Genomic DNA, 24,687 nt, shown 5'->3' with positions numbered 1-24,687 from the left:
GTGATCAACACACAGATGGGCAGAGTGTAGTGGGGTCTGACCTTATTATATTCAAAGCGGAGGGTTTTAGGACTTGGGAAGGAGAATAGTCTGGAAGCAGTGATGGGGAACTCACCTATCCCACATGCAGGCCAGCAGTCAGGGAGCTGCAGGAGAGGAAGCAGCCACAGTGGTGAGGCCTGTGGGGAAACAGTGTCCTTGGGCAGGCAGCATTTCATTAGAGTAGTGCTCCTTTTGTCATTTTCTTACCCAGAATGGGCCTTTTTAGGTATTTTCTTCCTACCCCACTACCCTTTAAATTAATTATTATGGAATAAGATTTTATCAGCTAGTGTTGAGCCTTGGAAAACCACAAGTAACTATCATTTCTAAGATTTCCCTACCCTCCCCCAAGAACTGGTTTTTACTCCCTTGAGAATGATACTGCCTCCAATTAAAAATGAATGAGTTAAAGCTGGTAGGTGGAGAGAACCTTCAAGAATGAAGTGGAGGAATATAGGGAATTTCTAGAGGGCCCTGGGGGGAAATAGCCATTGTTAGCCTACGGAGATGGGGACCAAAGAGGGGATGTCAGAGCTGTATAGGTTTTAGACCCTGGGAAATGTAGAATCCTGTGGGATCCTAGGTCTTTTATAAATAAATTAAATAAAGGGAAATGATGAGATTAGTCCTGGTGGTCTCATGGCAGATGATAGTGGTAGAGGCAGAGCACACAGGGGGCTAGGAGTGAGGGGCTTTGACGGCTTCACTCTGAGTGATGGGGCGGTTCTGCTTTGGCCTTGCTTGGCCGCTCCAGCCTGTGCTGGTGTGAGGACAATGTGTGGATGGGCGTGGAGGGGGTCGAGAAAGGTGAAATGCCGAGGCCAAGGCCAAAGAGGGAGGAGGGAAACGAGTTGCAGGCACTTTGTGGGGAGGGAGTTCTGTTTATCCATATGTCAGAATTGACCTTAGGTAGTACCACATTTGGAAGCATATGATGTGAAGTTCAGATCCTGGTTCCACTCTCTTAGCTGTGTGGCGCGGGAAAAGGCTCTGAATCTCACTTTGTTAAACTGTAAAAACAGGTTAACGCTAGTTCTGTCTGCATATGGGTTTTGTGGTAGAGAATCTGTCCCTGGCAAAGTGCTTCATCCATGGTAATATGTTGTATACCCCTGAAGAGGAGCCATATAATTCTCTCCCATCTTCCCTTCCCCTCTCCAGTTCTCCATGTTTTTCCTTCTTCTTAGATAATCTGAGCATTAATTTCACTGTCATTCTTGGCTTTGCTTCTGGTTCTGTAGTGAAATGTCAGTTCAACAGTATGGTTGGAAATTTTGTTTCCTTTTCTGACCAGCTAGACCCAATTCTGGGGAGCCTGAGGAGGCTTGCACTAACTAGCCTTGCCCATTATTCTAGAGAGAAAATGAGAGAGCAAGTGGTGCTGCTCCCTCTCAGCTTGTGATGGTCAGCCACATTTATGCTGCGTGAAATCACTAGTCTTTTTTTTTTTTAAGATTTTATTTATTTACTTGAGAGAAGAGAGATTGTGCACAAGCAGGGGGAGTGGCAGGGAGAGGGAGAAGCAGACTCCCCACTGAGCAGGGAGCCTGATCCAGGACTCAATCCCAGGACCCTGGGATCATGACCTGAGCTGAAGGCAGATGCTTGACAACTGAGCCACCCAGGTGCCCTGAAATCACTAGTCTTAAACACCAAGTACCCCAATCCTAGAAAGTTTTTTTGCTCTGTAATCCACCATAAACTTGTAATAACCCAAAGCCCAATTTGGAAGATAACCAAGAAGGAGGGATTGTCAGAGACCTAGAATTTGAAGTTTCAACTGTTTCTTGAACCTGTATTCTCTTGGAGATGGCATGGAAATGAGAAAGCAAATATTGTGTGGGTGTGTCTAGACCAGTTGAGAACTCTTGTTTGTGTATGAGCTGATCTGTTTTGGACACAGCTCTCTGTGTGTAAAATGTTTGCTGTCATAGGAGATTCCAACCTGATTATAAGCTCCAGTTCTTTATACCAGGAGCGCACAAATGGATACAATACAAGGAAGTTCAAGGCACATACTATAGGAAGTCAGAGTGGGTGGAGGTCAGAGCTTATGGAAGAAGTGAAATTTGAGCTTGGCCTTAAAGGAAAGGTAGGTATTTATCAGGTGGACATTGCCAGGCAGAGGCATAAAGAAAGGCTGTGAAGCAGGAATGTTTCTCTCTAAAGGGAGCTGGACAGAGTACAAGTTTGGCTAGAGCCCAGGATCTACTCACAAGGCTGAAACAACCTTTAGACTTTACCATGCACTTTATTATCTACCAAAGGCTCCTTTTACTATTTTACTATTTACTATTACTATTTACTATTTCTCTTCCTCGCTGTGGACCCTTGTTTCAAAAGATTCACCTACTGGAGGTGCCTGGCTGACTCAGTCTGTAGAGCATATGATACTTGATGTTGAGGTCATGAGTTTGAGCCCCATGCTGGGTGTAGAGATTACTTAAGACACACACACACACACACACACACACACACACACACACACAAGGTTCATCTACCCAAACTGCAGTCACCAATTATTCAATTTCCCATCAAATAACTCAAAAATGTCAATCAGATCTAATTTATATGGAAGAACCATTGTTCTCTCATTGCATGATATAATTCTAGACAAAAGTGACGAAAATTATCTTAGTGTTTTTCAGCTTTATATTTTAGTGTTTACAGTTTCCGTGTTGACTCTTCAATATGCTAGCTTCACTAACTACCCACACTGGACCTCTCAGGGTATGGGGATCCAGGTGGGATGCCAGTGCTCTGGTTAGCATTTGAGGAAGGGAATGGGAATAACAACGCTAGTATTTTTAGGATAGGAAATGGGAGAGACCAGAGATGAGGGTTGACTCAGGCGTGGGTTGTATTGGTGGCAGTAGAGGTGAAGGAGGAAGGGGGATAGATGGTAGAGATCTACTGGGAGGAAAACCCACCAGGCTGACTGCCTGAGGGGTAAGGAGACAGGGAGAATGGAGGTGATGTATTTGATACTCTGGGGCTGGAACGATGGTGAGATGGGCTCATTGGAGGCGAGAGGAGAATCTCGGTTCTGGCCAGGTCAGGTTCAGAGCTAAGGGGGCCAGGAAAGAGCCAGAGAGCCACATCTCTTATCCTACCTGAGGCCCCTTCTCTCCACACTAGCTACATCCTGAAACATAAAGGAGACCTGTGAACCCAATACTTGCCCTCTTGCCACACATGCCTGTGTCTTGCTCTCTCCTCATTCTCGTGCACTGTCCCCTGTTCTACCTTTGGGATTGCTATCACCTGGCTCTGCCACTCCTGCTCCTTACCACAGCCTTGGAGGCCCTTTTACAACCTCCCCTATGTTTTACCCATCCACCTAGTCCTGCTGACTCTGCCTGTCTTTTTCCTGAATCTCTTGGTTGTATTCCCCAAATCTGTGAAAATATTTCTCCCCAGAGAAATAATGGGATCTTGTGAACAGATCCATCACATAGGCTTTTTAAGTCCACAGAATTTGTTGTGATAGCATTCTGCCAGGCCCTTTGAAAACAGTGACTTGTGGGAAGAGACAACAGAAGGGTACCGTCCATGTGGATCATAAACAGGTTGACATAGTAGAAGCTGTGTACTTGAATGCTGTATATTTATTCAGCTGACCACACACAGTCTTCCTTTTCTATTGGTATCTGCTAAGATGAGATTTTACTGATTAAATAGAAAGTCCTTCCCCTGCTTCAGTCACATGCAGAGATATCTCAATTCCACATATGCAGTTGTGAATGAGCAGGGTCCAATGAAGGAGATTTTACATTTGCTTCGGCTGCATCCCATAATTCATTGGTTTCCTCTGGTTTTATGCTCAGATTGATCCCATGTTTCAGAAGACGGCAGCCTCATTTGATGAGTGCAGTACAGCAGGGGTATTTCTCTCTACCCTCCACTGCCATGACTACAGAAGTGAGCTTCTGTTTCCCTCTGATGTCCAGACTCTCTCCACTGAAGAACCCCTGGAGCTACCAGATTTAGGTTGGGTGGAAATGACAGATTTAAAAGGTTAGTACACATATATATTTTACTAGAGCATTTTAGTCATCAGAAAAGTTTCCACACAACTGTGGAGCATAATATGCCCATCCTTAGGTTGCTTGTTTAAATTACCCAGAAGGTTCCTCTGGAATGCCACATTGGGCATCCTTTAGAGAGAAGCGAACTTCTTCCTCTCTTGCAGAACAGAGTCTAACAATAGTAGCTAACGCTCACTGTTGCTCTTGGTCCATATGTTCTCCATCCCTCACGTGACCCTGTTAGCAGCCAGCTCTCACAGGCATGTATTAGGGCTGTGGGCTAACCCTGGAATGTCGAAGTTTGGACTTGGGAAAGGGGCTTTAATAGGTTTTTGTTGAGCCAGAGAGGCCTTGTTCTTATTTGTTGCCAATCCAGGGGATCCTGAGGAGAAGAAGACATTGTGAGTTATTTTCAGACTCTATTTTGGTGGTCTGAGAATGAATCTGTCTACTGTCAGCCCCTTTTACTCTCCCAGCAAGGGTTTTATTCCCCCCTCCCATCCTGCCTTCCACACCCACTTGGGGGGATCGTCTGAGAATGTCGTGACTAGCATGGGTGGGTGGGAAGGCCAGGCACGGGAATACAGTAGCTACACTTGCATGCAGTCATCTTTGTGTATTGTATGAAATTGATCCCTTCCCTTCCAGAACCACACAGATGTTAACAGTGCTTGTATTTCTCCTTTCTATTCTTGTCTAAGGTTTTCTAAATACAAGTGTTTTGTGCTAACGGTCTCTTTTCCAAGTTTATGGTCTCAACTGGGGCTTTAATTCTGTGAGGTAGCTAGTTTAGTTTAGGACTAAAATAAGTAATATGTTATGATTGGTTATGCAGTTAGTACACTTTAAGGAAGGGTTTTTGATTTCCCAACTGTAGCATAGGGCACAGAGTCCATTTCAGAGTCAAATGTCTATGCTTCAGGCTTCTGCCCTAATGTACTAATGCTTCGAGTGCCACTGTGGAGCCTACCTCCAGTGCAGGGGTGTGTCTGAGCACTACCCTCTCCCTGGGCAGAAGTCTGTGACCTGGAGCTTGGCTGCCAGCCAGCCTGTGCCACAGAACAGATGACTGAGGCTCTCTTTTCCATCATGCTGCCCTGGTCACTTTGAGGTGAAGGGAATGTACTCCATCCATACTCTTGCCATTTCCTGTCCTCTCCAGCACCCATGCAGCAGTGTGTGGAAGATGGCCAGATTTGCCCTTCGCTGGCTGGGTTCCAGTTCACAAAATGGGACAGTGAGACACATAATGAGGTGAGTTCAACTTTTAGACTTCTAAGGGTTCTGGGCATTTGTCCAGCAGCTCGTGGTTTCAGTGAGATGGCCCAAGTGAGAACCAAAACCGTGGCATCGTTTTTATTTAGCCAGGAGTACAGAAAATATTTCCCTTGGCATTTCTGTAGTGTCTAAAGCCTGAGGGATAGGAACGGAGGGTGAGGCAGCCCTGTCATTCCTGTTTTTTTTTTTTTTTTTTTTTTTAATCGGCTATCTCAGCTATCCCCTTGAACATGGTTAATTCCAGGCCTTTGGTCTTAGGCTGCTGTCAGGCTCAAGGAATTTCCTGCTCTTCGGGGTTGAGTCCCCTGGCACAGAGTTTCCTGAGAAACTGTCATGTGTAAAGCTTTCCTCTGTATATTTTTAGCATGGCCCCCTTTAGCCTACTTACTATCACTTCCAGAATAAATGGTCTCCATGGAAAACTGTTTTCTCTAAACAAGTAGTTAATGGATGTAGATTCCTGTTTCATGTTTTACAAAATGTGCCTAATGACAATACGCCTTCATCCTGTGCTGCACAATATCAACTTCCTCAGCGCTTTACCCTCATGAGAACATGGACTCTCGGGCAGGGGGAGGAGTGGCTGGGGCCTGGAACCTAGGGCTGAGAAGGCACTTCTGGGCAGGCTGCTACTCCAGTGGTGACTGGGGTGGCTGTGGGAGTAGGGAGACCTAGAGAACCCCCTCTCTTTGTCCTGTCTAGTCTGTCTCTGCACTGGTTGACAAGTTCAAGAAAAATGAGCAGGTGTTTGACATCAATGCTGACGTGGAAGAGAGTGACTGCGAGGACTTCCCTGATGGGCCCGTGGAGGATGACTTTGATGTCAACGATGAGCCTGAGCACAGCATAGCCGGGGATCACACCGAGCTCAGGAACTGGAAGGAGTCCTGCCTCGCTCAGACCTGCCCGTAAGGCTCTCAGGGCCACGGAAGATGTTCCCAGAGGAGTTTTCCATTGGTTCGCAACAGATTTCTTGCTGAGACAGTCTCATTTCATTTCTGAGATTGGCTACCCTGGTGCGCTGGCTGTGTTGTCCACACAGGTTGAGCCATCCTGACTCACGGTGGGATCATACCTGCCTGTGAATGTTGGCTCAGCCACCTATTGGTGATAAAACTGATGTTGCAGGAGTTTGTAAGGATAAAATTAAAATATGTAAAGTGCTGGGGAAAAGTATGTGGGATATAAGAATTATTACTTCAGTGGTGGCTGTTGTTACCACTTGCTTTTTTTTTTTTTTAAGATTTTATTTATTTATTCATGAAAGACACACAGAGAGGCAGAGGCATAGGCAGAGGGAGAAGCAGGCTCCATGCAGGGAGCCTGATGTGGGACTCAATCCCAGGTCTCCAGGATTACGCCCTTGGCCGAAGGCAGGCGCTCAACCACTGAGCCACCCAGGGATCCCACCACTTGCATTTTGGTAGCACAGAGCATGCTTTCTACACGTGATGTGTAGTCTGGCTTTTGGCTACATCACTTCATCTCAGTTATAGGCAGAAACAGGCTTCTGTGTTGCTTACAGAAATGAAGTGGCCCTTGCTTGAAGGGTCAAGCAAAGAGGAGGGGAGTTTTGGGTTAGCCAGATAGGCAGACCAGGAACAAGCAAAGCAGGAGAAACTAAATAAGCAGATAAAAACTGAGTGTATTGGGGAGGAGGAGAGGCAGTAGAATTGGTCTGTAGTGATCTCAATTTTTTATTACTCTTGTTGACCTAGAAGAAAATTAGTTATATGTACTTAAGAGGTTAGTAGCATTTTAATTTTGAACATGATTTGGAAGCGGGATCCGTAATCCTGTGGCATGAACAGGGTTGGGTGTAGGAGGTTCCATAAGACTACGACAGACAGTCCCTCTGATAGTTCCTGTGCTTATAGGAATCTTGTGATCCTGGGATCGGGGACAACCAAGCTGGTTTAGTATGAGGTAAAACCTTAGAAGTTGTTCAGGATAATTTGTTTGCTCATGTGGGAAATCTGGTAATGTCTCTTCAAACCTGAATAGAAGTTGACGGGCTAAACGTTTGGCACCTCAGGGCAAAACCCTTCACCGAGGACCTTTGTCTCCCTCCTTTCCTCTCCTGATTTGTACTGTTAGTATGCCTGCAATCTTGCCCCTTTCCCATCCTATCTTCCACAAAGTGAGAAATGGTAGACAGGTTAGTGGGTTGAAATCTGTTAATCCATACTCAAATGTCCGAGAACAACTGTCACTTCTCTTGACTTCTGAGGAACTGACAGTAGTAAAGGAGTTTAATCACTTCCATTTTGTTTTGAACAAATGTCTGTACTTCTCTTCCCAGTTTCAAACAGAATGGAATCCTAGGATCCATCCTACTGAGTGCATTAGGGTCAGGGCGGTAAGGTTCTAGCCTAAGGTTTGGTCCATCTTGAAATCCTTACCCTCGACGTGGCGCTGGCCTTTCCTGAGAGATCAGTAAGTATTTAAACTGCACAGACTTGACTCCCCCGTGGATAGCTGTGAGATGTGGGACAGAGGCAAGTGATATCACCTTTTGGGGGGTCTTTGTTTTCCCACCCACAAAATGAAGGCTTTGGTCTAGATGATAATAATGTCTGAGCTCATCGAGCTCTTTATTAGTCTGGCTTTATGCTAGACGCTGTGCCAGGGGCCTTATCCGCATTACCTCATGTAACTTACAGAAAATAGAAAATGTGATTACTTAAGCCTTGCAACAACCTTATCATTAGGTCCTGTTGTCCCCATTTCAGAGAAGAGGAAACAGGTTCAGAGAAGTTAAGTAATGGGATAGAGCTGGGTATCGCTCGGGGCCTGCATGTAATGACCTTTTGATAGTAGGCCCCACCCCAGAGCATATAACTGAGTCCCTGAGGCTAGGCTTTGCAACACATTTCCCAAACCTCCTTGGGTGATTGTAGTATGCACCAGGATTCTGAACATTATACTGGACCAAAATGTCTTTAAGGTGGGATAGGGCAGTGTTGCTTCATAAGTATCAGTGTTCTTTAGAATGCCCTGTGTTTTTTGGTCCATGGATGGCAACACTTGGACAACCGTTCACATCATACATTAACAGGCCAGGACTAACAAAGTGCTGTGTGTCCAGCTACAGCTTGAGCTCACTCCTTCCTGCAGCAGTGGGCCATGTGTGCTCTAGCCAGTCTCTCTGTGGGACAGGTGCTTGCTGGGGTTAAGGACCTAGTCTGTGGTCCAGGCCCACACCACAACCTGCTCCATGCATGCCAGAGTGAGGTGTTCTGCTCCGTTCTCTGTTCTGTTCCTGCGGAGTGAGGTACTATGAACCAGCTAGGAGACTTTTAGCCGGCAGGTATTTGTGTGAAGTGGTAAACTGGTGCTAACTTGCAGAAGGTCCCTATGGCTGGGGCACAGGTAGAAGGGATACTTCTCCCAGAGGGGAGAGAAGTGTGATGGAGGGGCAGGCCTTGAAAACTGGGGAGACTGGGAAGTGGGTTAGTTGTTGAATTGGGGAATTGGGACCAGTGGGGTGCCTGCAAGATAAAAAGGTTGGACTTCCAAGTGTCAGTGGCCTCAGACCTGCCTTAGCCCACAGATTCCCTCAGGGGATGGGAGCCAAGCTCTTTATAGCTTTGCCTATAAGTTCCCAACAAATTCCCAGCCTGACTGCCAAAACAGATGAGTATTGAGTGGAGATTCTACTGCAGCCCATCCTCTTTCTCCCTCTGGAGTTCACAGTGCAGTAGAGTGGTTAGTTAGTGAACACAGGCCTTCTACAGACTGGAAATGTGAATTCTTTTAGTATATTCTAATTTTTTTAATTAAGTTTTAGGGGAGCCTGGCTGGCTCAGTCAGTAGAGGTACCTGATTTTTTATCTCGAGATTGTAAGTTCAAGCCCCACGTTGGGTGGAAAGGTGACTTAAAAATCTTTTTAAAAAATAGTAGGGGATCCCTGGGTGGCTCTGCGGTTTGGCGCCTTCCTTTGGCCCAGGGCGCGATCCTGGAGTCCTGGGATCGAGTCCCGTGTCGGGCTCCTAGCATGGAGCCTGCTTCTCCCTCTGCCTGTGTCTCTGCCTCTCTCTCTCTCTCCCTATCATGAATAAATAAATAAATAAATCTTAAAAAAAAAAATTAAGTTTTACACAATAAATATACAAATACAGTTTCCTGGTTTTGAGGTAAAGATTCTGTAGATAAAGCAAAGTCCTCTTTTAAAGCTTTTTGAGCTTACTCTATAAAGCTTGATGTAAAGAAGATTTATATTTATGGCTCAGTATAGATAAAAAGCCCCTCCTTATCTGAGGATTCCTTGTTATCTTTACCTTTAGAGGGCAGTATAGCAGCACTAACATACTTTCTGATGTGTCAGGCCTTTAGGAGAAAGCTACCTCGTAAATACTAGTACCTTGCAGAAAGGTTGAGAAACCAAACCCAAACTGCCATGCTGGACTGGCCAGTTAGGCTCTTCACACACAGCAAAGAATAAAGCTAGATGGCTTAACAGATTACATGCCTCCCCGCCAGTCATTTGGGGAACAAATTAAAATAACATTGGTGTCACTTTCAGTAGACGGTACAACTATTACTGGAGCCCTCACTTATGGAAGGATGGTAAAGGAGTGGGAGACTGTCATTTGTATTGCAGGAAGCCTTGTGTATGGGAAGGTCCTGAGGCTGATTTAGAGAATTGTGTCCAGCTCCCAGCTCTGGCATTTTACTAATTGTAGTCTTATATAAAAACTGTTTTCTTGTCTCTCAAATGGGTAAACTTTCATTTCATGAAATACTTTAAAAACTTCTTGTATAACTATGATTATATTATAAAATTAAGAGAAAAGCACTTTCACAAAGTAAAAATCTAAGGAATTATAAACGATGAAGTATTTATATTGGACTTCCTCTTGGAAATGCTGCTCATCTGTGGAAAAGAGGGTAGGTAGAGTCTTCAGTTTCATCATATGCTGCTTTACATGTAACTGGCATGATTGTGTTATATATATTGACATGTACACAGTTGGGACGTGTAAAAACATAATTTCATTTGTGTTACAGGGAAGAAATGATACCTCTTGGGGATGGAGACATTAGGACCATGTGCCCTCTTTTGTCCATGAAACCTGGAGAATATTCCTATTTTAGTCCCCGTACCATGTCAATGTGGGCTGGCCCGGATCACTGGCGCTTTAGACCCCGACACAAACGTATGTACTTCTAAATGGAACTTAAAGAGATAGTGTCAATGGTCAGTATCCATGTGACTTCAGATGTGGCCATATGTGGAAATGACCATGGGCATACAAGGCAGGACTCTAGGCAATCCTCTTGAGTCCCTTCCCTCTTTGGGAGCTTTGTACTATTGCTCCATAAACTTATCCCTCAATAAACTTTGCTGCCCACCAAAAAAAAACACAAAACAAGGTAGTACTCTAGAACTCTGAAGCATTATGTGTTATGCATTCTTTCTTTGAAAAGAAGGGATTAATTAACATATTTTGTATTGTGTTTTGTTAGCAAGACCACAAATTATAAGGATGAAACTAGGTGTATGGTTTTCCTTTCTTAATACTGTTAATACTCAGACAAAAATGCTGAGCATTTTTGTGGTTCATAAGGGTCTTGCAAATGGGTAAATAATGTCCACCCAGAGGTGAACAGTATTGACATCTGTGTTCATTTCTGCAGATGATGCTTCCTCCAAATCAGAGTACAAAAAGAAGAATTCAAAGAAAGATTTTGAAATTGACTTTGACGATGATATTGACTTTGATGTGTATTTTAAAAAAACAAAGGTTTGTGCTAGATTTATTAGCATTTGTGCTTAAGTTACTCTTCTCACTCTTCAGATGATTTTTAAAGAATTCATTACAAATTTAAGTTTTAGAGTAAATTAATGGTTTCATTTTCCCTCAGTCTCTAGGGGAATTGAGAAATAGTCCCAAACTCAGTGGCAGATAGAATCAGATTTAGATCCCTGGGTGGCGCAGCCGTTTAGTGCCTGCCTTTGGCCCAGGGCGCGATCCTGGAGATCCAGGATCGAATCCCATGTCGGGCTCCCGGTGCATGGAGCCTGCTTCTCCCTCTGCCTGTGTCTCTGCCTCTCTCTCTCTCACTGTGTGCCTATCATAAATAAATAAAAATTAAAAAAAAAAAACTAGAATATAAATAATGTCTAGCAAAATCATTTTCTTACACAGAACTAAGAACTCTGACAGTAGGCTAGTGCTCCTCAATCTTTCCCAGGCTCCTTAAGATAATATATATATCTCAAATATATACAACAAACAAAATATGTATATATATATATTCATTCACTTTTAAGATTTTATTCATTCACTTGAGATAGCACAAGCAGGGGTTGCAGAGGGAGAGGGAGAAGCAGGCACCCTGCTGAACAGGGAACCTGATGCAAGCCTCCATCCCAGAACCTTTGGATCAGAACCTGAACTGAAGGCAGACACTTAACTGACTTCGCCACACAGGCACCCCTGTTTTGACCAATCTTAAAGATGCCTAGAAGGGGCAGCCCAGGTGGCTCAGCGGTTTAGCACTGCCTTCAGCCCAGGGTGTGATCTTGGAGAGCCAGGATTGAGTCGCACGTCAGGCTCCCTGCATGGAGCCTGCTTCTCCCTCTGCCTGTGTCTGTTCCTCTTCTCTGTCTCTCATGAATAAATAAATAAAATCTTAAAAAAAAAAAAAAAAAAGATGCCTAGAGGTGCCTGGATGGCCCAGTCAGTTAAATGTCTGACTCTTGATTTTGGCTCAGGTCATGGTCTCAGGGTCATGAGATTGAGCCCCATGTTGGGCTCTGCACTCAGTGGGGGGTCTGCTGGACATTCTCTCTCCCTTTCCCTACCCACCATGTGCTCCCTCTCAAATAAATAAGTCTTAAAAAAATTCTCCCTCTGCCACTGCCCCGACTCCTGACTCATGTGCTCTCTCGCTCTCTCTGTTTTTAAAAAAAAAAAAAGCCTGGGGGATCCCTGGGTGACACAGCGGTTTAGCGCCTGCCTTTGGCCCAGGGTGCGATGCTGGAGACCCGGGATCGAATCCCACATTGGGCTCCCGGTGCATGGAGCCTGCTTCTCCCTCTGCCTGTGTGTCTGTCTCTCTCTCTCTCTGTGACTATAATTAATTAATTAATAAATAAATAAATAAATAAATAAATAAATAAATAAATTTTAAAAAATTAAAAAAAAAAGCCTGAACTTTTTTTTTTTTTAATTAATAGGCTGCTACTATTCTGACCAAGTCCACTTTGGAGAACCAGAATTGGAGAGCCACCACTCTTCCTACAGATTTCCTCTATGAGACTGATCATCTTGTCCAGCTATATCTCAAACCAGGCATCAGGGTAAGACTGCTCCTTGGCTTCTCCAGGCTGCTGTTGTCTCATGTGCTGATGGATTGGGGGGCGTCAGATGGCTATCAGCGTGACTGTCAGCCCATGCCTTTGAGGACAAGGAGAGCTCATGGGGAGGAGCATGTGTTAGCCAGGGGCAGTCACCGGGAGAGGCAACGGATATGGGAAAACTAAAGGGAAAGCTTAGGATAAATGCACACTAAAGATTTGAAACTACTTTAGCTGATGAGGCTTCTGGCTGACCCCTGAGGCCTACATGTTGAAACACTAGGGGATAAACAATCTTTCGTTGAGGTTTTTAAAGGATGATAATTATTTCTTGATTCTATCTCTGTCTCATTGAAGTTGTGTATTCACTAGCCAGATACTTTCCCCCAGCCACACTGCTTTCCTTGTGATCAAGGTGTAGACACAAGCTCCACTGTGACTTGTGGGGTAATGTGGGTGCTGTGTACCTGACGGTGCAGTCCTCAGGGAGTTCGCTAGTGCTGTACACCTTTTCCTGGCTTCCTACGAGGCTCTCTGTTATGATGAGCACTTTAGACCACCTGGTGCTGTGCCCCATGAGCTCTTCACTTCATCTGCCTGTGGCTCTTCTGGTGATGATGGTACCAAGTGCATGTTACTATTGCCAGGGTAACCAGGCAGTAGTTCATGCTAAGTTCTGTTTTATCTGGATCCTCTACTCATTTGCCTTCCTGATTGTTCTGGTCTTGTGCTGTCATATCCACAAACTGTCTTCAGTTTCCTCTTCCATATTTTGCCTGTTTCTCTACAAGGCCTTAATGATATGTATATAGTCCCCCAAATTTACTGTCTCACATTATGTTTTTATAATGCAATACTAATATATTTTACTTTTTAATCAGTACTGTTTATTTAACAGAAATACTCTTAAAAATACAGAAAGGGATACAGAATTGCAGCAGTAGTAGAAACTATGGCTGTGGTCAGTGTTGGTTACATGCTGGCCCTGTCTTGCTCTAACGGAAAATGGAACCCTGGAACAGAAGAGCAGGATAGTCGGACACTTCAACCAAACTTTGGCCAGCCTGGAGCTGCCTTCTGTGGCTACAAGCCACCCTCACTTCCCTCAAGCCCTTATGAGCATTTGAAGATTGTGGCCTTAGGTGGGAATTTGGATATTCAGATGTTAAGGTGGTAGAACAAGATCATTAGGTTATTACATTCCGGGGGTGATTGTTTTATTTTTATTTTATTATTTTTTTTATAATTGTATCTTATAGAAGAAAGAACTTCTGCTTCTGATTGTCCACAGGAACAAACTCACTGTGTGTGGTAGGGCAGCCAGGCAGCAAGAACTGAAGACCCCTATCCTTCCAGCAGAGCTATACAAGGAAAATGACTATTAAACTCTGGAGATTAAATGTTGGATTAATAAGCGCTATTTGCCTAGAGACCATACAGATCAACCATCCAGCTTAATATCTTACAGGGGGTGGGACGCCTGGGTGACTCAGTGGTTGAGTGTCTGGGTGACTCAGTGGTTGAGTGTCTGCCTTTGGCTCAGGGCGTGATCCCGGGATCCAGGATCAAGTCCCACATAGGGCTCCCTGCACAGAGCCTGCTTCTCTCTCTGCCTGTGTCTCTGCCTCTCTCTCTGTCTGTGTCTCTCATGAATAAATATATAAAATATTTAAAAAAAAATCTTACAGGGAGTTATAATAGCAAGCAGCTGATACATGAAGGGATCACATACCCTTCCTGAAAAGACTTCTTGTAGACTATGGACAATTTAGAGTGCGCCTAGAGGAGAGTATCCTAAATGGAGAGGAATTTACAAATGGTCTTATAAGAGGATATGTGGAAGAAAGTGGACTTTTCTTAAGTCAATAAATAGCTATTTTTGAATATTATTATGGGGTTTGTATTACAAAAACATTGTGAGGATTTTTTTTTTTTGCTGCTTTTGGAGTATATTATATTAAAATATATTTTTTTAATTAAAATATTCAATATGCTTTGTAAACTGTACGTAACTGCAGCCTCACTTCCTTGACCCCAAAGATACACAACCCTGGTAAAAATCACTGGTCTAATGACCAGCAAATATCTGAAGGGCTGTGGTCACAAGCATTCCCAAAAGAGGAGGCCAACTTTTTCTGTAAGGCTCTGGCAGGCAGAACAAAGTCCTGAGGGTGTAATGATAGGAAGAATTGCTGGATGTTTCTCCCTGTAACTATGTAGGGAGCAGTGACTGCTCTAGAAATGGGACAGGCTGCTTGTGAATTAAAATCATGAGTGAGTTTTCTCTCAGAATTGTTTGAGCAGCAACAATTTGACCTTTTTTTCAGCTAGGTATAGGCAGTTTTATTTTATTTATTTTTTTTGGCAGTTTTATTTTTAATGAACCTTTTTTTTTTTTTTTTTTTAAGATTTTTAAATTTATTTATTCATGAGAAACACAGAGAGAGAGAGAGAGGCAGAGACACAGGCAGAGGGAGAAGCAGGCTCCATGCAAGGAGCCTGATGTGGGACTCGATCCCAGGTCTCCAGGATCACACCCTGGGCTGCAGGCGGCACTAAACCGCTGCGCCACCAGGGCTGCCCAATGAACCTGTTTTCAAATAAAGTTGTGTGCAGACCTAATTGCAAACCAGCTGCTGTATTTTATTTGGGATGGATGGAGTTGCCAAGCCCTGCTACCCTGGGGCTTGCTCTAGAACAGAGTTGTGTGGCTGAAGTCTGAATTAGAGGACTTGTCAGGGCCCTTAGAACTCTAAAAATTCTATAATTCTAGAAGACTGATCCTAAGAACTAAGGTTATTGTCCAACCTAGTTTAGAGCTGTTTTTCTAGAAATTGCTTTCTACAGTTGTTCTTTCCTTCATTCTAGTTACTTAAGACAGCTCAAGACCAGAGGGCAAGAACTGAACATTATGAAGAAATTGGAGACTATGATTACAACAACCCTAATGACACCTCCAACTTTTGCCCTGGATTACAGGTAAAAGGAAAGAAGAGCTCTGTCCTTTCTTGTAAGCAGAAGAGCCTTTCCTGTTTCCTATCTCCTCTCTTTCCTATATGGGGGAAGGCTGCAGAAAATTCTGGATCAGGTAGGGGGGTGGCTGCCTGCCCTGCCCCAGGCATCAGGAAATGGAGCCAAGTCGAGGAAACAGCCAAAACCTTGGCCTGCTTTACCTCAAGCCCTGTATGTGGAAAGCGAAAGTCCTACTCCAGTAAGCCACACAATGCCTTTAGCCTGGGCAAAGCACTTATTTTGGCTATTTTGGGATTTCAGAGGAAAATACTCCTCTTGCTCTTAGGAGCTGCTAATGTTTTAGCGAGGGCGACAGGACAGATAGACATGTGAAGACGGTGTGATCTGATAGGGAAAAAATCCTTGGGGTAGATTCAGGAGACCAGCTCCTAGCTCTTGATTTTGGTTTTTATGTCATGAATTTGTATAAGCCACTCCTCATTTTTAGATCTTGGTTTAGACCAAATAATCTCACTGTCCCATTCGTGAGTCTACTAATGAGATGGCAAATGGAAATCAGAGAACGCGGCAGGGGATAACAAAAAGGGGAAAAATATTAGGCCTCCTTTGTGTCCCTGTGGGAGGGACAAGAACTGAAGAGTGGCTTGTTCACTTATCATCTTACTTGGAGGAGAGTTGGGTTGTTACATTTTAGTGAAAATCCAGACTGACCTCTTGGCAAATGCTTCTTAAACTTTTGAGGAGTATGAGAATCACCCAGAGAGCCTGTTAAAAAAACCAGGTCCTGGTCTCCAGCCCAGATATCTGATCCATTCCTGCTGGGCTTGGTCCAAGAATGACTTTTTTGCAGCTCCCAGGGAGAACCCCTGCTGCTGGCTGGTGACCCCTGGCATCTCTTGTGCTCACATTGGGTGAGGCATTGGGTCAGATTTTTGGTGTTTTGGAAATGCTTTCTATAGAATAAAATCTTAAATTGGCTAGAACCAGAGAAGACACTGGCAGTTGTGATTATTCCTTATAACTTGCTCTGGAGGTCTTAATTCACAGATACCTTCCTCTGTAGGGTTTATGTATAACAGGGAAATAACTAGAGGCACCCAGAAGTCCATTCCTAGCTTAATTCACATAACGGCCTCTCAGGTGTTCTGCTCTTAATGTGTAAATACAGAGTCCTTTTCAAGGATACTTCTAAGCCTTTCAGATGGCTTCTGCCAAACTTGAAGAACTGTTTCCTTGCCTAGGCTGCCAACAGTGATTATGAAGAGTTGGATGACTTGTTTGAGGGACCAGCTGGAACCTTTGACCTTACATCTTGCCATCCACCTAAGACAGCACAAGAGAATGGTGACGTGCCTGAAATCCAAGGATTGGACATCACCACTTATGGGGAGTCAAATCTGGTTGCTGAGCCTCAGAAGGTAAAGGTGAAATCCAAGAATTGTGTTATATTATTTGCCTGACAATATAACAATATATATATATTAATATATAACATATATATATAATATATAACAATATAATATTGTTATATTATTTGTTTAATCTTCCTCCTATATGAGAGTAACATCAGTCTGGGCTTGATTTCTTTCTTTCTTTCTTTTTTTTTTTTCTTTCTCAGTTTTAACCTGTTGCTCTCCAAGTGGCTGACTGCTCAGTAGGGGTGTGTTGGGAATGAACTGATGGCTAATTAAGTTTGTGTGGAAGTAGCCATCTCTAGAGATGATGCTAAACCATATGACTAGGGGCAAAGTGGTAAAATATGTGAATGAAGACTGCAGGCAGGGAATATCATCTTCTGTACTGACTGGGAGAGGCTAGGTATTTGGCTTTGGAAAATCTTGGCCAGGGGTGTCTGGCTGGCTCCATTGGTGAAGCATGCAACTCTTGATCTTGGGGTTGTGAGTTCAAGTCCCATGTTGAGTATAGAGATTACTTGGAACTAAAATCTTTTTTATTTTTATATTTTTAAATATTTTATTTATTTATTCATGAGAGACAGAGAGGCAGAGATATAGGCAGAGGAAGAAGCAGGCTCTCTTTGGGGATCTCAGAACCCCAGGATCACGACTTGAGCCAAAGGCAGACACTCAACCACTGGGCTACCCAGGTGCTCCTAACATCTTTTTTAAAAATTAAGAAAAGAGTGCTCTCTTTGGCAGCACATTTACGAAAGAAAAGAAAAGAAAAGAAAAGAAAAGAAAAGGAAAGAAAGAAAGAAAGAAAGAAAGAAAGAAAGAAAGAAAGAAAGAAAGAAAGAAAGAAAAGAGGGAGGGAGGGAGGGAGGGAGGGAGAAAAAAGAGAAAGAAAGCCCATCAATCTTATCCAAATTCAGTTCATATGAAATGATCATATATTAAGCATTTGTCTGTTCCATACCAGATGACAGGCTTGGTGATTTCATAATTTCATTGACCTGTCTTTTGCACTGGAATTCCAGGTTAGTCTTAATGTAGATTGCACTTGATCAACAAGAAATTAGATAAAAATGAGGGACTCTGTTTTGACATATCCAAAGGAAGCTCTGTAGCTGCTTTGATCAAACTAAACCAGATACTTTGTACTCCAGACTTTTTTTTTCTTTTTTTTTTTTTTTAATTTTTATTTATTTATGATAGTCACAGAGAGAGAGAGAGGCAGAGACACAGGCAGAGGGAGAAGCAGGCTCTATGCACCAGGAGCCCGATGTGGGACTCGATCCCGGGTCTCCAGGATCGCGCCCTGGGCCAAAGGCAGGCGCCAAACCACTGCGCCACCCAGGGATCCCATGTACTCCAGACTTTTGATTATACAACAGATTTTGTTTATTTTGCTTAATTTTACTTTGTCTTTTCCAGGTAAATAAAATTGAAATTCATTATGCCAAGACTGCCAAAAGGATGGACATGAAGAAATTGAAGCAGAGTATGTGGAGCTTGCTGACAAAGTGTTCTAAGCAAGCAGACACAGAGGTAACATGTTCTGCTTACTTTCCAGGTGCCTAGCATGTGGGAGGGGAGTGGCTCATGATTAAGGCTCCAAGATCAATAGCTTGAATACAGAAAGCATTCATTCAGAAATCCCAGGACTGAGCCTCATGTTGAGCTCCCTGCTCAGCAAGGAGCCTGCTTCCCTCTATCCCTCTGCTTCCACTCATGTTCTCTCTCTCTCTCTGTCAAATAAAGAAGTAATCTTTTAAAAAAAAAAAAAAAAGTAGGGAAGGGGTTCTACTTAAGCTGTGAATTTAAATTACTTATAATACCCTGTCCTCTAGGGATTCTAGTTAATGAAGGACTTAATCTTTAAAAAAAAAAATTTAAAAAGAAGCTGAAATATTTTCATCATGAAAATATTCAGACAGGACACTCTCGGTTAAGTATCTGACTCTTTTTTTTTTTTTTTTAAAGATTTCATTTATTTATTCATGAAAGACACGGAGGCAGAGACATACATAGAGGGAGAAGCAGCCTCCCTGGCAGGGAGCCTGATGCAGGATTCAAGCCCCTGACTGGGATCACGACCTGAGCCAAAGGCAGACGCCCAACAGCTGAACCACCCAGGCGCCCCAGGCATCTGACTCTTGATTTCAGCTCAGGTCATGATCTCAGGGTCCTGGGATTCAAGCCCCACATCCTTCTTGGCCCTCAGCAGGGAGTCCGTTTGAGGATTCTCTCTCTCTCTCCCTCTGCCTGCTCATGCATGCTTTCTCACACACACTTTCTCTCAAATCTTTTTTTTAAAAAAAGAGACAACATATTCAAACATATTCAAAAGTAGGAAGAGAATAGTATAATGAACACCTACTTTCAGTAGTTTTTGCTGTTTTTTTTTTTTTTAAGATTTTATTTACTCATGAGAGACACAGAGAGAAAGGCAGAGACACAGACACAGGCAGCGGGAGAAGCAGGCTCCCTGCAGGGAGCCCGATGCAGGACTCGATCCCAGGACCCCAGGATCACGCCCTGAGCCGAAGGGAGATGCTCAACCACTGAGCCACCCAGGTGTCCCAAGTTATTACTGTTTTATCTATACTGTCACCCATCCTGTCCTGTCACTCCAGCCCCTCACCATTACACATTTTGAGTTACTTTAGTGCAGACATGATATCCTTTGATAACTGCTTACCCAATAGACTATGGATTTTGTCCTGCTCTTGGTTGTATAGTCCATTTGAAGCTATAAATGATCATGGCTTTTGTTATTTCTGTATTTTGTTTTCTTCTGAGGAAACTAGAAGCCTCTTTGCAACTTTTCTGTTACTGGGATTATACTGGCCATTGACATCCACATTTATCGTGGTGGGTAGTCAGTGTCGTGATCCAGGGCTGAAGCACTGAGTCCCTTTATGGGTTGCTTCTCTTCATAATGTAACTTAGAAAATGTTTTGGTTTCATTCAGATGTAAACTTTTCAGAGATACAACTTTGAATTGTACATTGCTTTCTCCAAAGTGAACTGGCCCTAAATGTCTGAATTGTCAATATCCTTCTTCTGTTAGGCAAACCACAGTGAAACTGGAAAAGAAGGGGACCCGGTGAAGGTGGCTGATGAGAAGATGCTCAGCATGCTCACAAAGGACCTGCAGAGGAGGTACCCGCCAGCCAATGCAGGGGGCTTGCCACCACTTCCTCTGGGCCCTGGCTGAGAGTGCACCAGCCTGAGCTGCTAGTGTGACAGATCCTCTGCATGCAATCTGCTCTTTTCATACTTGGAGCAGTTTTTCTGTTTCTTTGTAGCGATAAAGTAGTTAATATAGACCAACTTTTTAAAAAGCCGTTAAAAAAAAAGGCATTTTCTGCACCATTGGCTGGAATGGAACAAGTGATATTTTATTTCCAAATAAGAAACTGGAAAAACCTGCTTATCGAAATATTACTGAAATATTTGTTTCTCCTTAGTTTGCTCACTGGACATGTGTATTCATACTTGATGAAAGAGCCTTTGTACCTAACTAAATACTTGCCTCCTTGTTTTTCAGCCTGCCTCCCCTCATGGCTCAGAACCTCTCAATACCTCTGGCCTTTGCCTGTCTCCTACATTTAGCCAATGAAAAGGTAGGTAAATTTGGTAAACATGGGACTATTCTCTATTCATGGCAACCTGTTTCAGCTTCTTAGTAGATCTTCTGTGGGCACCCTCATTGGACACCTTAAACAGACTGATTTATGCAGTACTTTCAACCCCAGAGGATTAACAAGGCGCTTCAAAATATCTTAGAAAAAGGCCATTGGGTATTATTAGCAATGAAAATAATGAGAATCCAAATGGAAAAGTTTTAGGTGCTGAATTGTGATTTGTCATTTTCCAACTTCAGTACATAAAGTGTTTTGATATCATTGGGCATCACAGGCTTTAAAGGCCAAACCCTGCCAGTGCCAAAGTCAAGACACATGGAAGCCTGGTGGAGAAAGAGGGGACAGGTGAGAATGAGAGGAAGACAAATGCAGGAGGAAGGAGTAGCAAGACATAAGGACTGCTGTCAGCCAAGCTGGACCACCAGAAGCTGTGAAGAGTGTCTTGTCACATAGGCAGTAGAAGTGCCAGCTGTGACAGCATGCCAGGCCCTGCAGTATGCCAGCCAGCAGAGCTGAGCAGCTATGGCAGTTATCAGTGGAGTAGGTGGGGACCCATCTTGTCAAGAATCTGTTGGTGCTTCCCGGGAGGCAGCCCAGTGAGGCAGCCAGCAACATGCCCAGATATGGGGTACTACGTGAGACATGATATCCTTTGTGTCCCTGGGCAACTGGTCCCTAATGCAGACTTTGGTATTTGAAGTAGAGCATCACTAGCCTTAACTGCTCTCGTGCACCACCACTGTAGATTCTAACCTCCACCCTGCCCTGAGCTGGGAGGGAGCTCTTCGGTGTCTGAACACCGATGTGTGGTTTGAGAGGGCTGATAAGATTGTACTGGAATGCTAATAAAAACTGGGTGCTGCAGAAGTGCCTGGGATTTCCTGCGTGCCAGTGTCTGACCTCTGGCCTCATAATGAAAGTGATGTGGTGATGCTTGGCTCTCTTTCCCAGGTCTGGCTTTGTTTGGACTCACTGTTAGGCCCAGAGGAGAGAGGTTCTGTCCAGGACAGCCTGTGTAACACAGCTGTTATCCTCTCCAAGTGGCCCTACCACTGGGATTCAGGGACCATTCTTTCTCTTTCTAAGCTTATGACCTCACTGAAGAAGAAGAAAGTATGCATTTGGCAGAAGCTAGTTTTGATTTTGGGTGGGGAAGAGATGTAGATGAGCCAATGAGCCAGGACAAGTGCTGCATGTGTCCAGCTATGATGCTGACCGCTGGGCCTGGGCACTCACAACTGAGGCAGGAACAGAACAACCCAACTTCACTCCTGTCAGGGAAAGCTTGTATATCAGAGCCACTCTGGATGATTGTTGATTCAGGACCACTGAACTCACATGGCTGCTGGTTGGAAGGCTGGAAGCAGCAATGGCTGACTGGACAATGTGTCCAGTTCAGAAGTCATGAAGACAAGGCTGGGGGCCATGCAACACAAGTCTTCCTTCTTTTTGACATTCAGAAGCGTGACTGCTTGGTGGCCTGGAACTTTGCACCATCTTTGTGGATGTAGGTGCTGGTGAATTCTCCGACTAGGTGTGTTCTTCTAGCACACACAGGCTCCTAAACCATGTGTCTGCCAAAGCTCAGAAACCCTTATCTTGAGTCCAGATTAAGAATATTATTGATGAAAAAATATATATATTATTGATGTCACTCAGTTTCACCAGTCTGAGAAGTGTTGCCCTGGGCTGTGTGTCTCCACAGAAACCTGCCTCTGCCCTGTGTGAAACCAGCTATATGGTCTTCATTTGATTCCCAAGTAGACAGGCCAAGGAAAGCCTGCTAAAAAGCATTAGTGATTTTGTGGCCTCACGGGGGTACATAAAGCTCTGGCTGTACCATTGCTCTGCTTCCCCCAACAGTAGGGCTGGAATTGTTCATTTTGCTGTGGTCAAGTGTGTTTTAGGGGCCTAGAGTGCTCAGCATTTGAAGGATGGAGAGCTGCACCAGACCAGAAACCACTAGGCTGAGCACTGGGCCATTACTGGGGCTTAGCTTTGGGCTTTGTGAGAAAATTTGTACTGCTAACATTGCCCCTATTACCATGATCATCTATAGGGATCAGTGGTAACTCAGAGCTTAGAGCCATCAAGTGAAATCTCACAACACTTAATACCAGAACATGACTCTCTTTGTGGCCTTCTTTCTCCCAGTCTTTCATTCCCATCTGGACTCTTCATCAGCCACTCTGGTAATGAGCTCCCCAGAGAAGTGCAGTGTGTTGGGGCTTGGGATACAGTGATGGGCCCTGCATCCTCTGCCTCCATGGTCCTCAGTGCCAGCATGGTCCAGCTTATTAACTTGGAACCCAAGCTGCAGAGGTCACACTTAGGAGGGGGATGTGATTTTAGCTTTCCATTGTTAGCAGTACAGGCAGGTGTGCTAGAAAGGGTGCGGTGGTTGCTGAGTGCCAGCACATCATACCTGCCTCTAGTATCAAGTGAGGGGAGGCGTGCTTGTGGTGAGCTTAGGCAAGGGAGTTTCTGACAATCTTTAGGTCCTGAGGGAAACAAGTGCCCGAATTGGTGGGGAATTCATGGAGTGGGAGAGTGGGGGTGTTAAGGGGAAGGGCTGAGCAGGAGAGAAAGGGTTCTCTGGGGGTGAGGTTGTGGAGCAGTAAGGGGAGGGCCTGGAGAAGGCCATGCGTGGACAGAGTGAACAGGCATGGATTGTGTCTAACACTCCCTCCCCATCCACTTCTCTTAGCTCCTACTGGAGCAAATAACTTAGCTCTTGGGCCCTTTACAGAGAAAGGCTATTTCAGGAATCCGTGCCAGGGAAGTCTTGCTTTTTGCTTTTTTTCTCTGCAGTTGGCAAGGATTTGGAATTAGCTTTATCATGCAAATTATATTTGCTATAACATAATTTTACTTACAATCATGGGACAAATCTCATTCTTCATAATCACTACCCTGTTACCTTGATTAGAATCTGTTTTGTGATACTTATATTTTCAGTACACTAAAGTTCATATGTCTGGTCTTCCTTCAGAATTTAAAGCTGGAAGGAACTGAGGACCTTTCTGACATTCTGGTGAGGCAAGGGGATTGAGTTTGCCCAAAAAAAGTTGGCAGAAGGAGGCTCATCGCTTCAGTGACCAGGACATCTCCATTCTGGGAGCTGCTGTGTGGCGGGCCTGTGGCAAAGCTATATACCCCACTATGAAAGTATCAGTTGTTTTGTCTGTTGCTCTTCCCTTCTCTCCCTCACAGTCTGGGAATCAGCACCCTGGAACTATGTCTTTGATTAAAGTTTTCTGCCCTGTGGTGACCACCTAGCAAGGAGGAGATGGTGAGGATACTGTTCTTGATTATGAAAACCTATATCCATACTTTGTATCCATGTCTAGTTTTTGTCTCCTAACTTGATCTTTGTTATTTTCCACAATTTTGTAGAAAATAATTTCCCAGCAGGCCCTGGTTGTCTTTTAAATAGCTATCTAAACTATGTACATAAAATACATCACATGTATACTTACAAATGTATATATATTGTGTATCCTTAAAATAAAATCATTCTGAATAATGCATGGTAAAATATTTGGATACTTTCCAGATAAGTTAGAGCTGGTCCTTTCCTTTAAGAGGGATGTAGGCTGAAATGCTGAGCTTCACCTGTGGATGTCCTTGGCAAAAACACATAAGAACTACTACTTTGTCAAAATGGAACCCCCATTGGGGAAACCATCTCCTATTCCTACGGATAAACTAGAACACTGATTTCAGGATATTGCCTTAAAAGTGTCCTTCTTGGTCTCCCATCACCTGCTAAAGATGAGAGTTTCTGTAAAATAAAGGTGGGAGTTGTAACAGTCTAGTCAGGAGGCAGAAACCTGTAACGTGAACAAAGAACTTCTTACAAAGAACTGCTGACTAGATATCCAAAGTATCAAGTAGCAACTGTGGGAAGCAACTACCCCCAGGGCTGGAAAAACAAAAGGAACAAAGAGGAAAAACTTCAGAAAGATTTCAGAGAGGACTCTGCAGAGCAGAAACTGCCCCCTGAGGA

General features: G+C 44.0%; 1 protein-coding gene across 3 annotated transcripts in view; it reads left to right on the top strand.

Moving 5' to 3' along the window:
- Positions 1-24,204, top strand: part of NCAPH (non-SMC condensin I complex subunit H) — a 42,456-nt gene extending 18,252 nt beyond the window's left edge. For all 3 annotated transcript variants that reach the window (XM_077843422.1, XM_077843420.1, XM_077843421.1), the window contains 12 exons: positions 3,870-4,059; positions 5,233-5,324; positions 6,051-6,256; positions 10,360-10,508; positions 10,990-11,096; positions 12,536-12,658; positions 15,524-15,634; positions 16,870-17,046; positions 18,463-18,576; positions 20,102-20,193; positions 20,582-20,657; positions 23,671-24,204. In XM_077843422.1, the coding sequence (XP_077699548.1) occupies positions 3,870-4,059; positions 5,233-5,324; positions 6,051-6,256; positions 10,360-10,508; positions 10,990-11,096; positions 12,536-12,658; positions 15,524-15,634; positions 16,870-17,046; positions 18,463-18,576; positions 20,102-20,193; positions 20,582-20,657; positions 23,671-23,730 (1,497 nt within the window). In that variant the 3' untranslated portion in view covers positions 23,731-24,204. The remainder of the gene's footprint in view (positions 1-3,869; positions 4,060-5,232; positions 5,325-6,050; positions 6,257-10,359; positions 10,509-10,989; positions 11,097-12,535; positions 12,659-15,523; positions 15,635-16,869; positions 17,047-18,462; positions 18,577-20,101; positions 20,194-20,581; positions 20,658-23,670) is intronic.
- Positions 24,205-24,687: the final 483 nt, after the last annotated feature.

This window comes from Canis aureus, chromosome 12 (genome assembly GCF_053574225.1).
Source record: "Canis aureus isolate CA01 chromosome 12, VMU_Caureus_v.1.0, whole genome shotgun sequence".
NCBI classification, from domain to species: Eukaryota; Metazoa; Chordata; class Mammalia; order Carnivora; family Canidae; genus Canis; species Canis aureus.
This window is presented reverse-complemented; position numbering and strand designations above follow the sequence as displayed.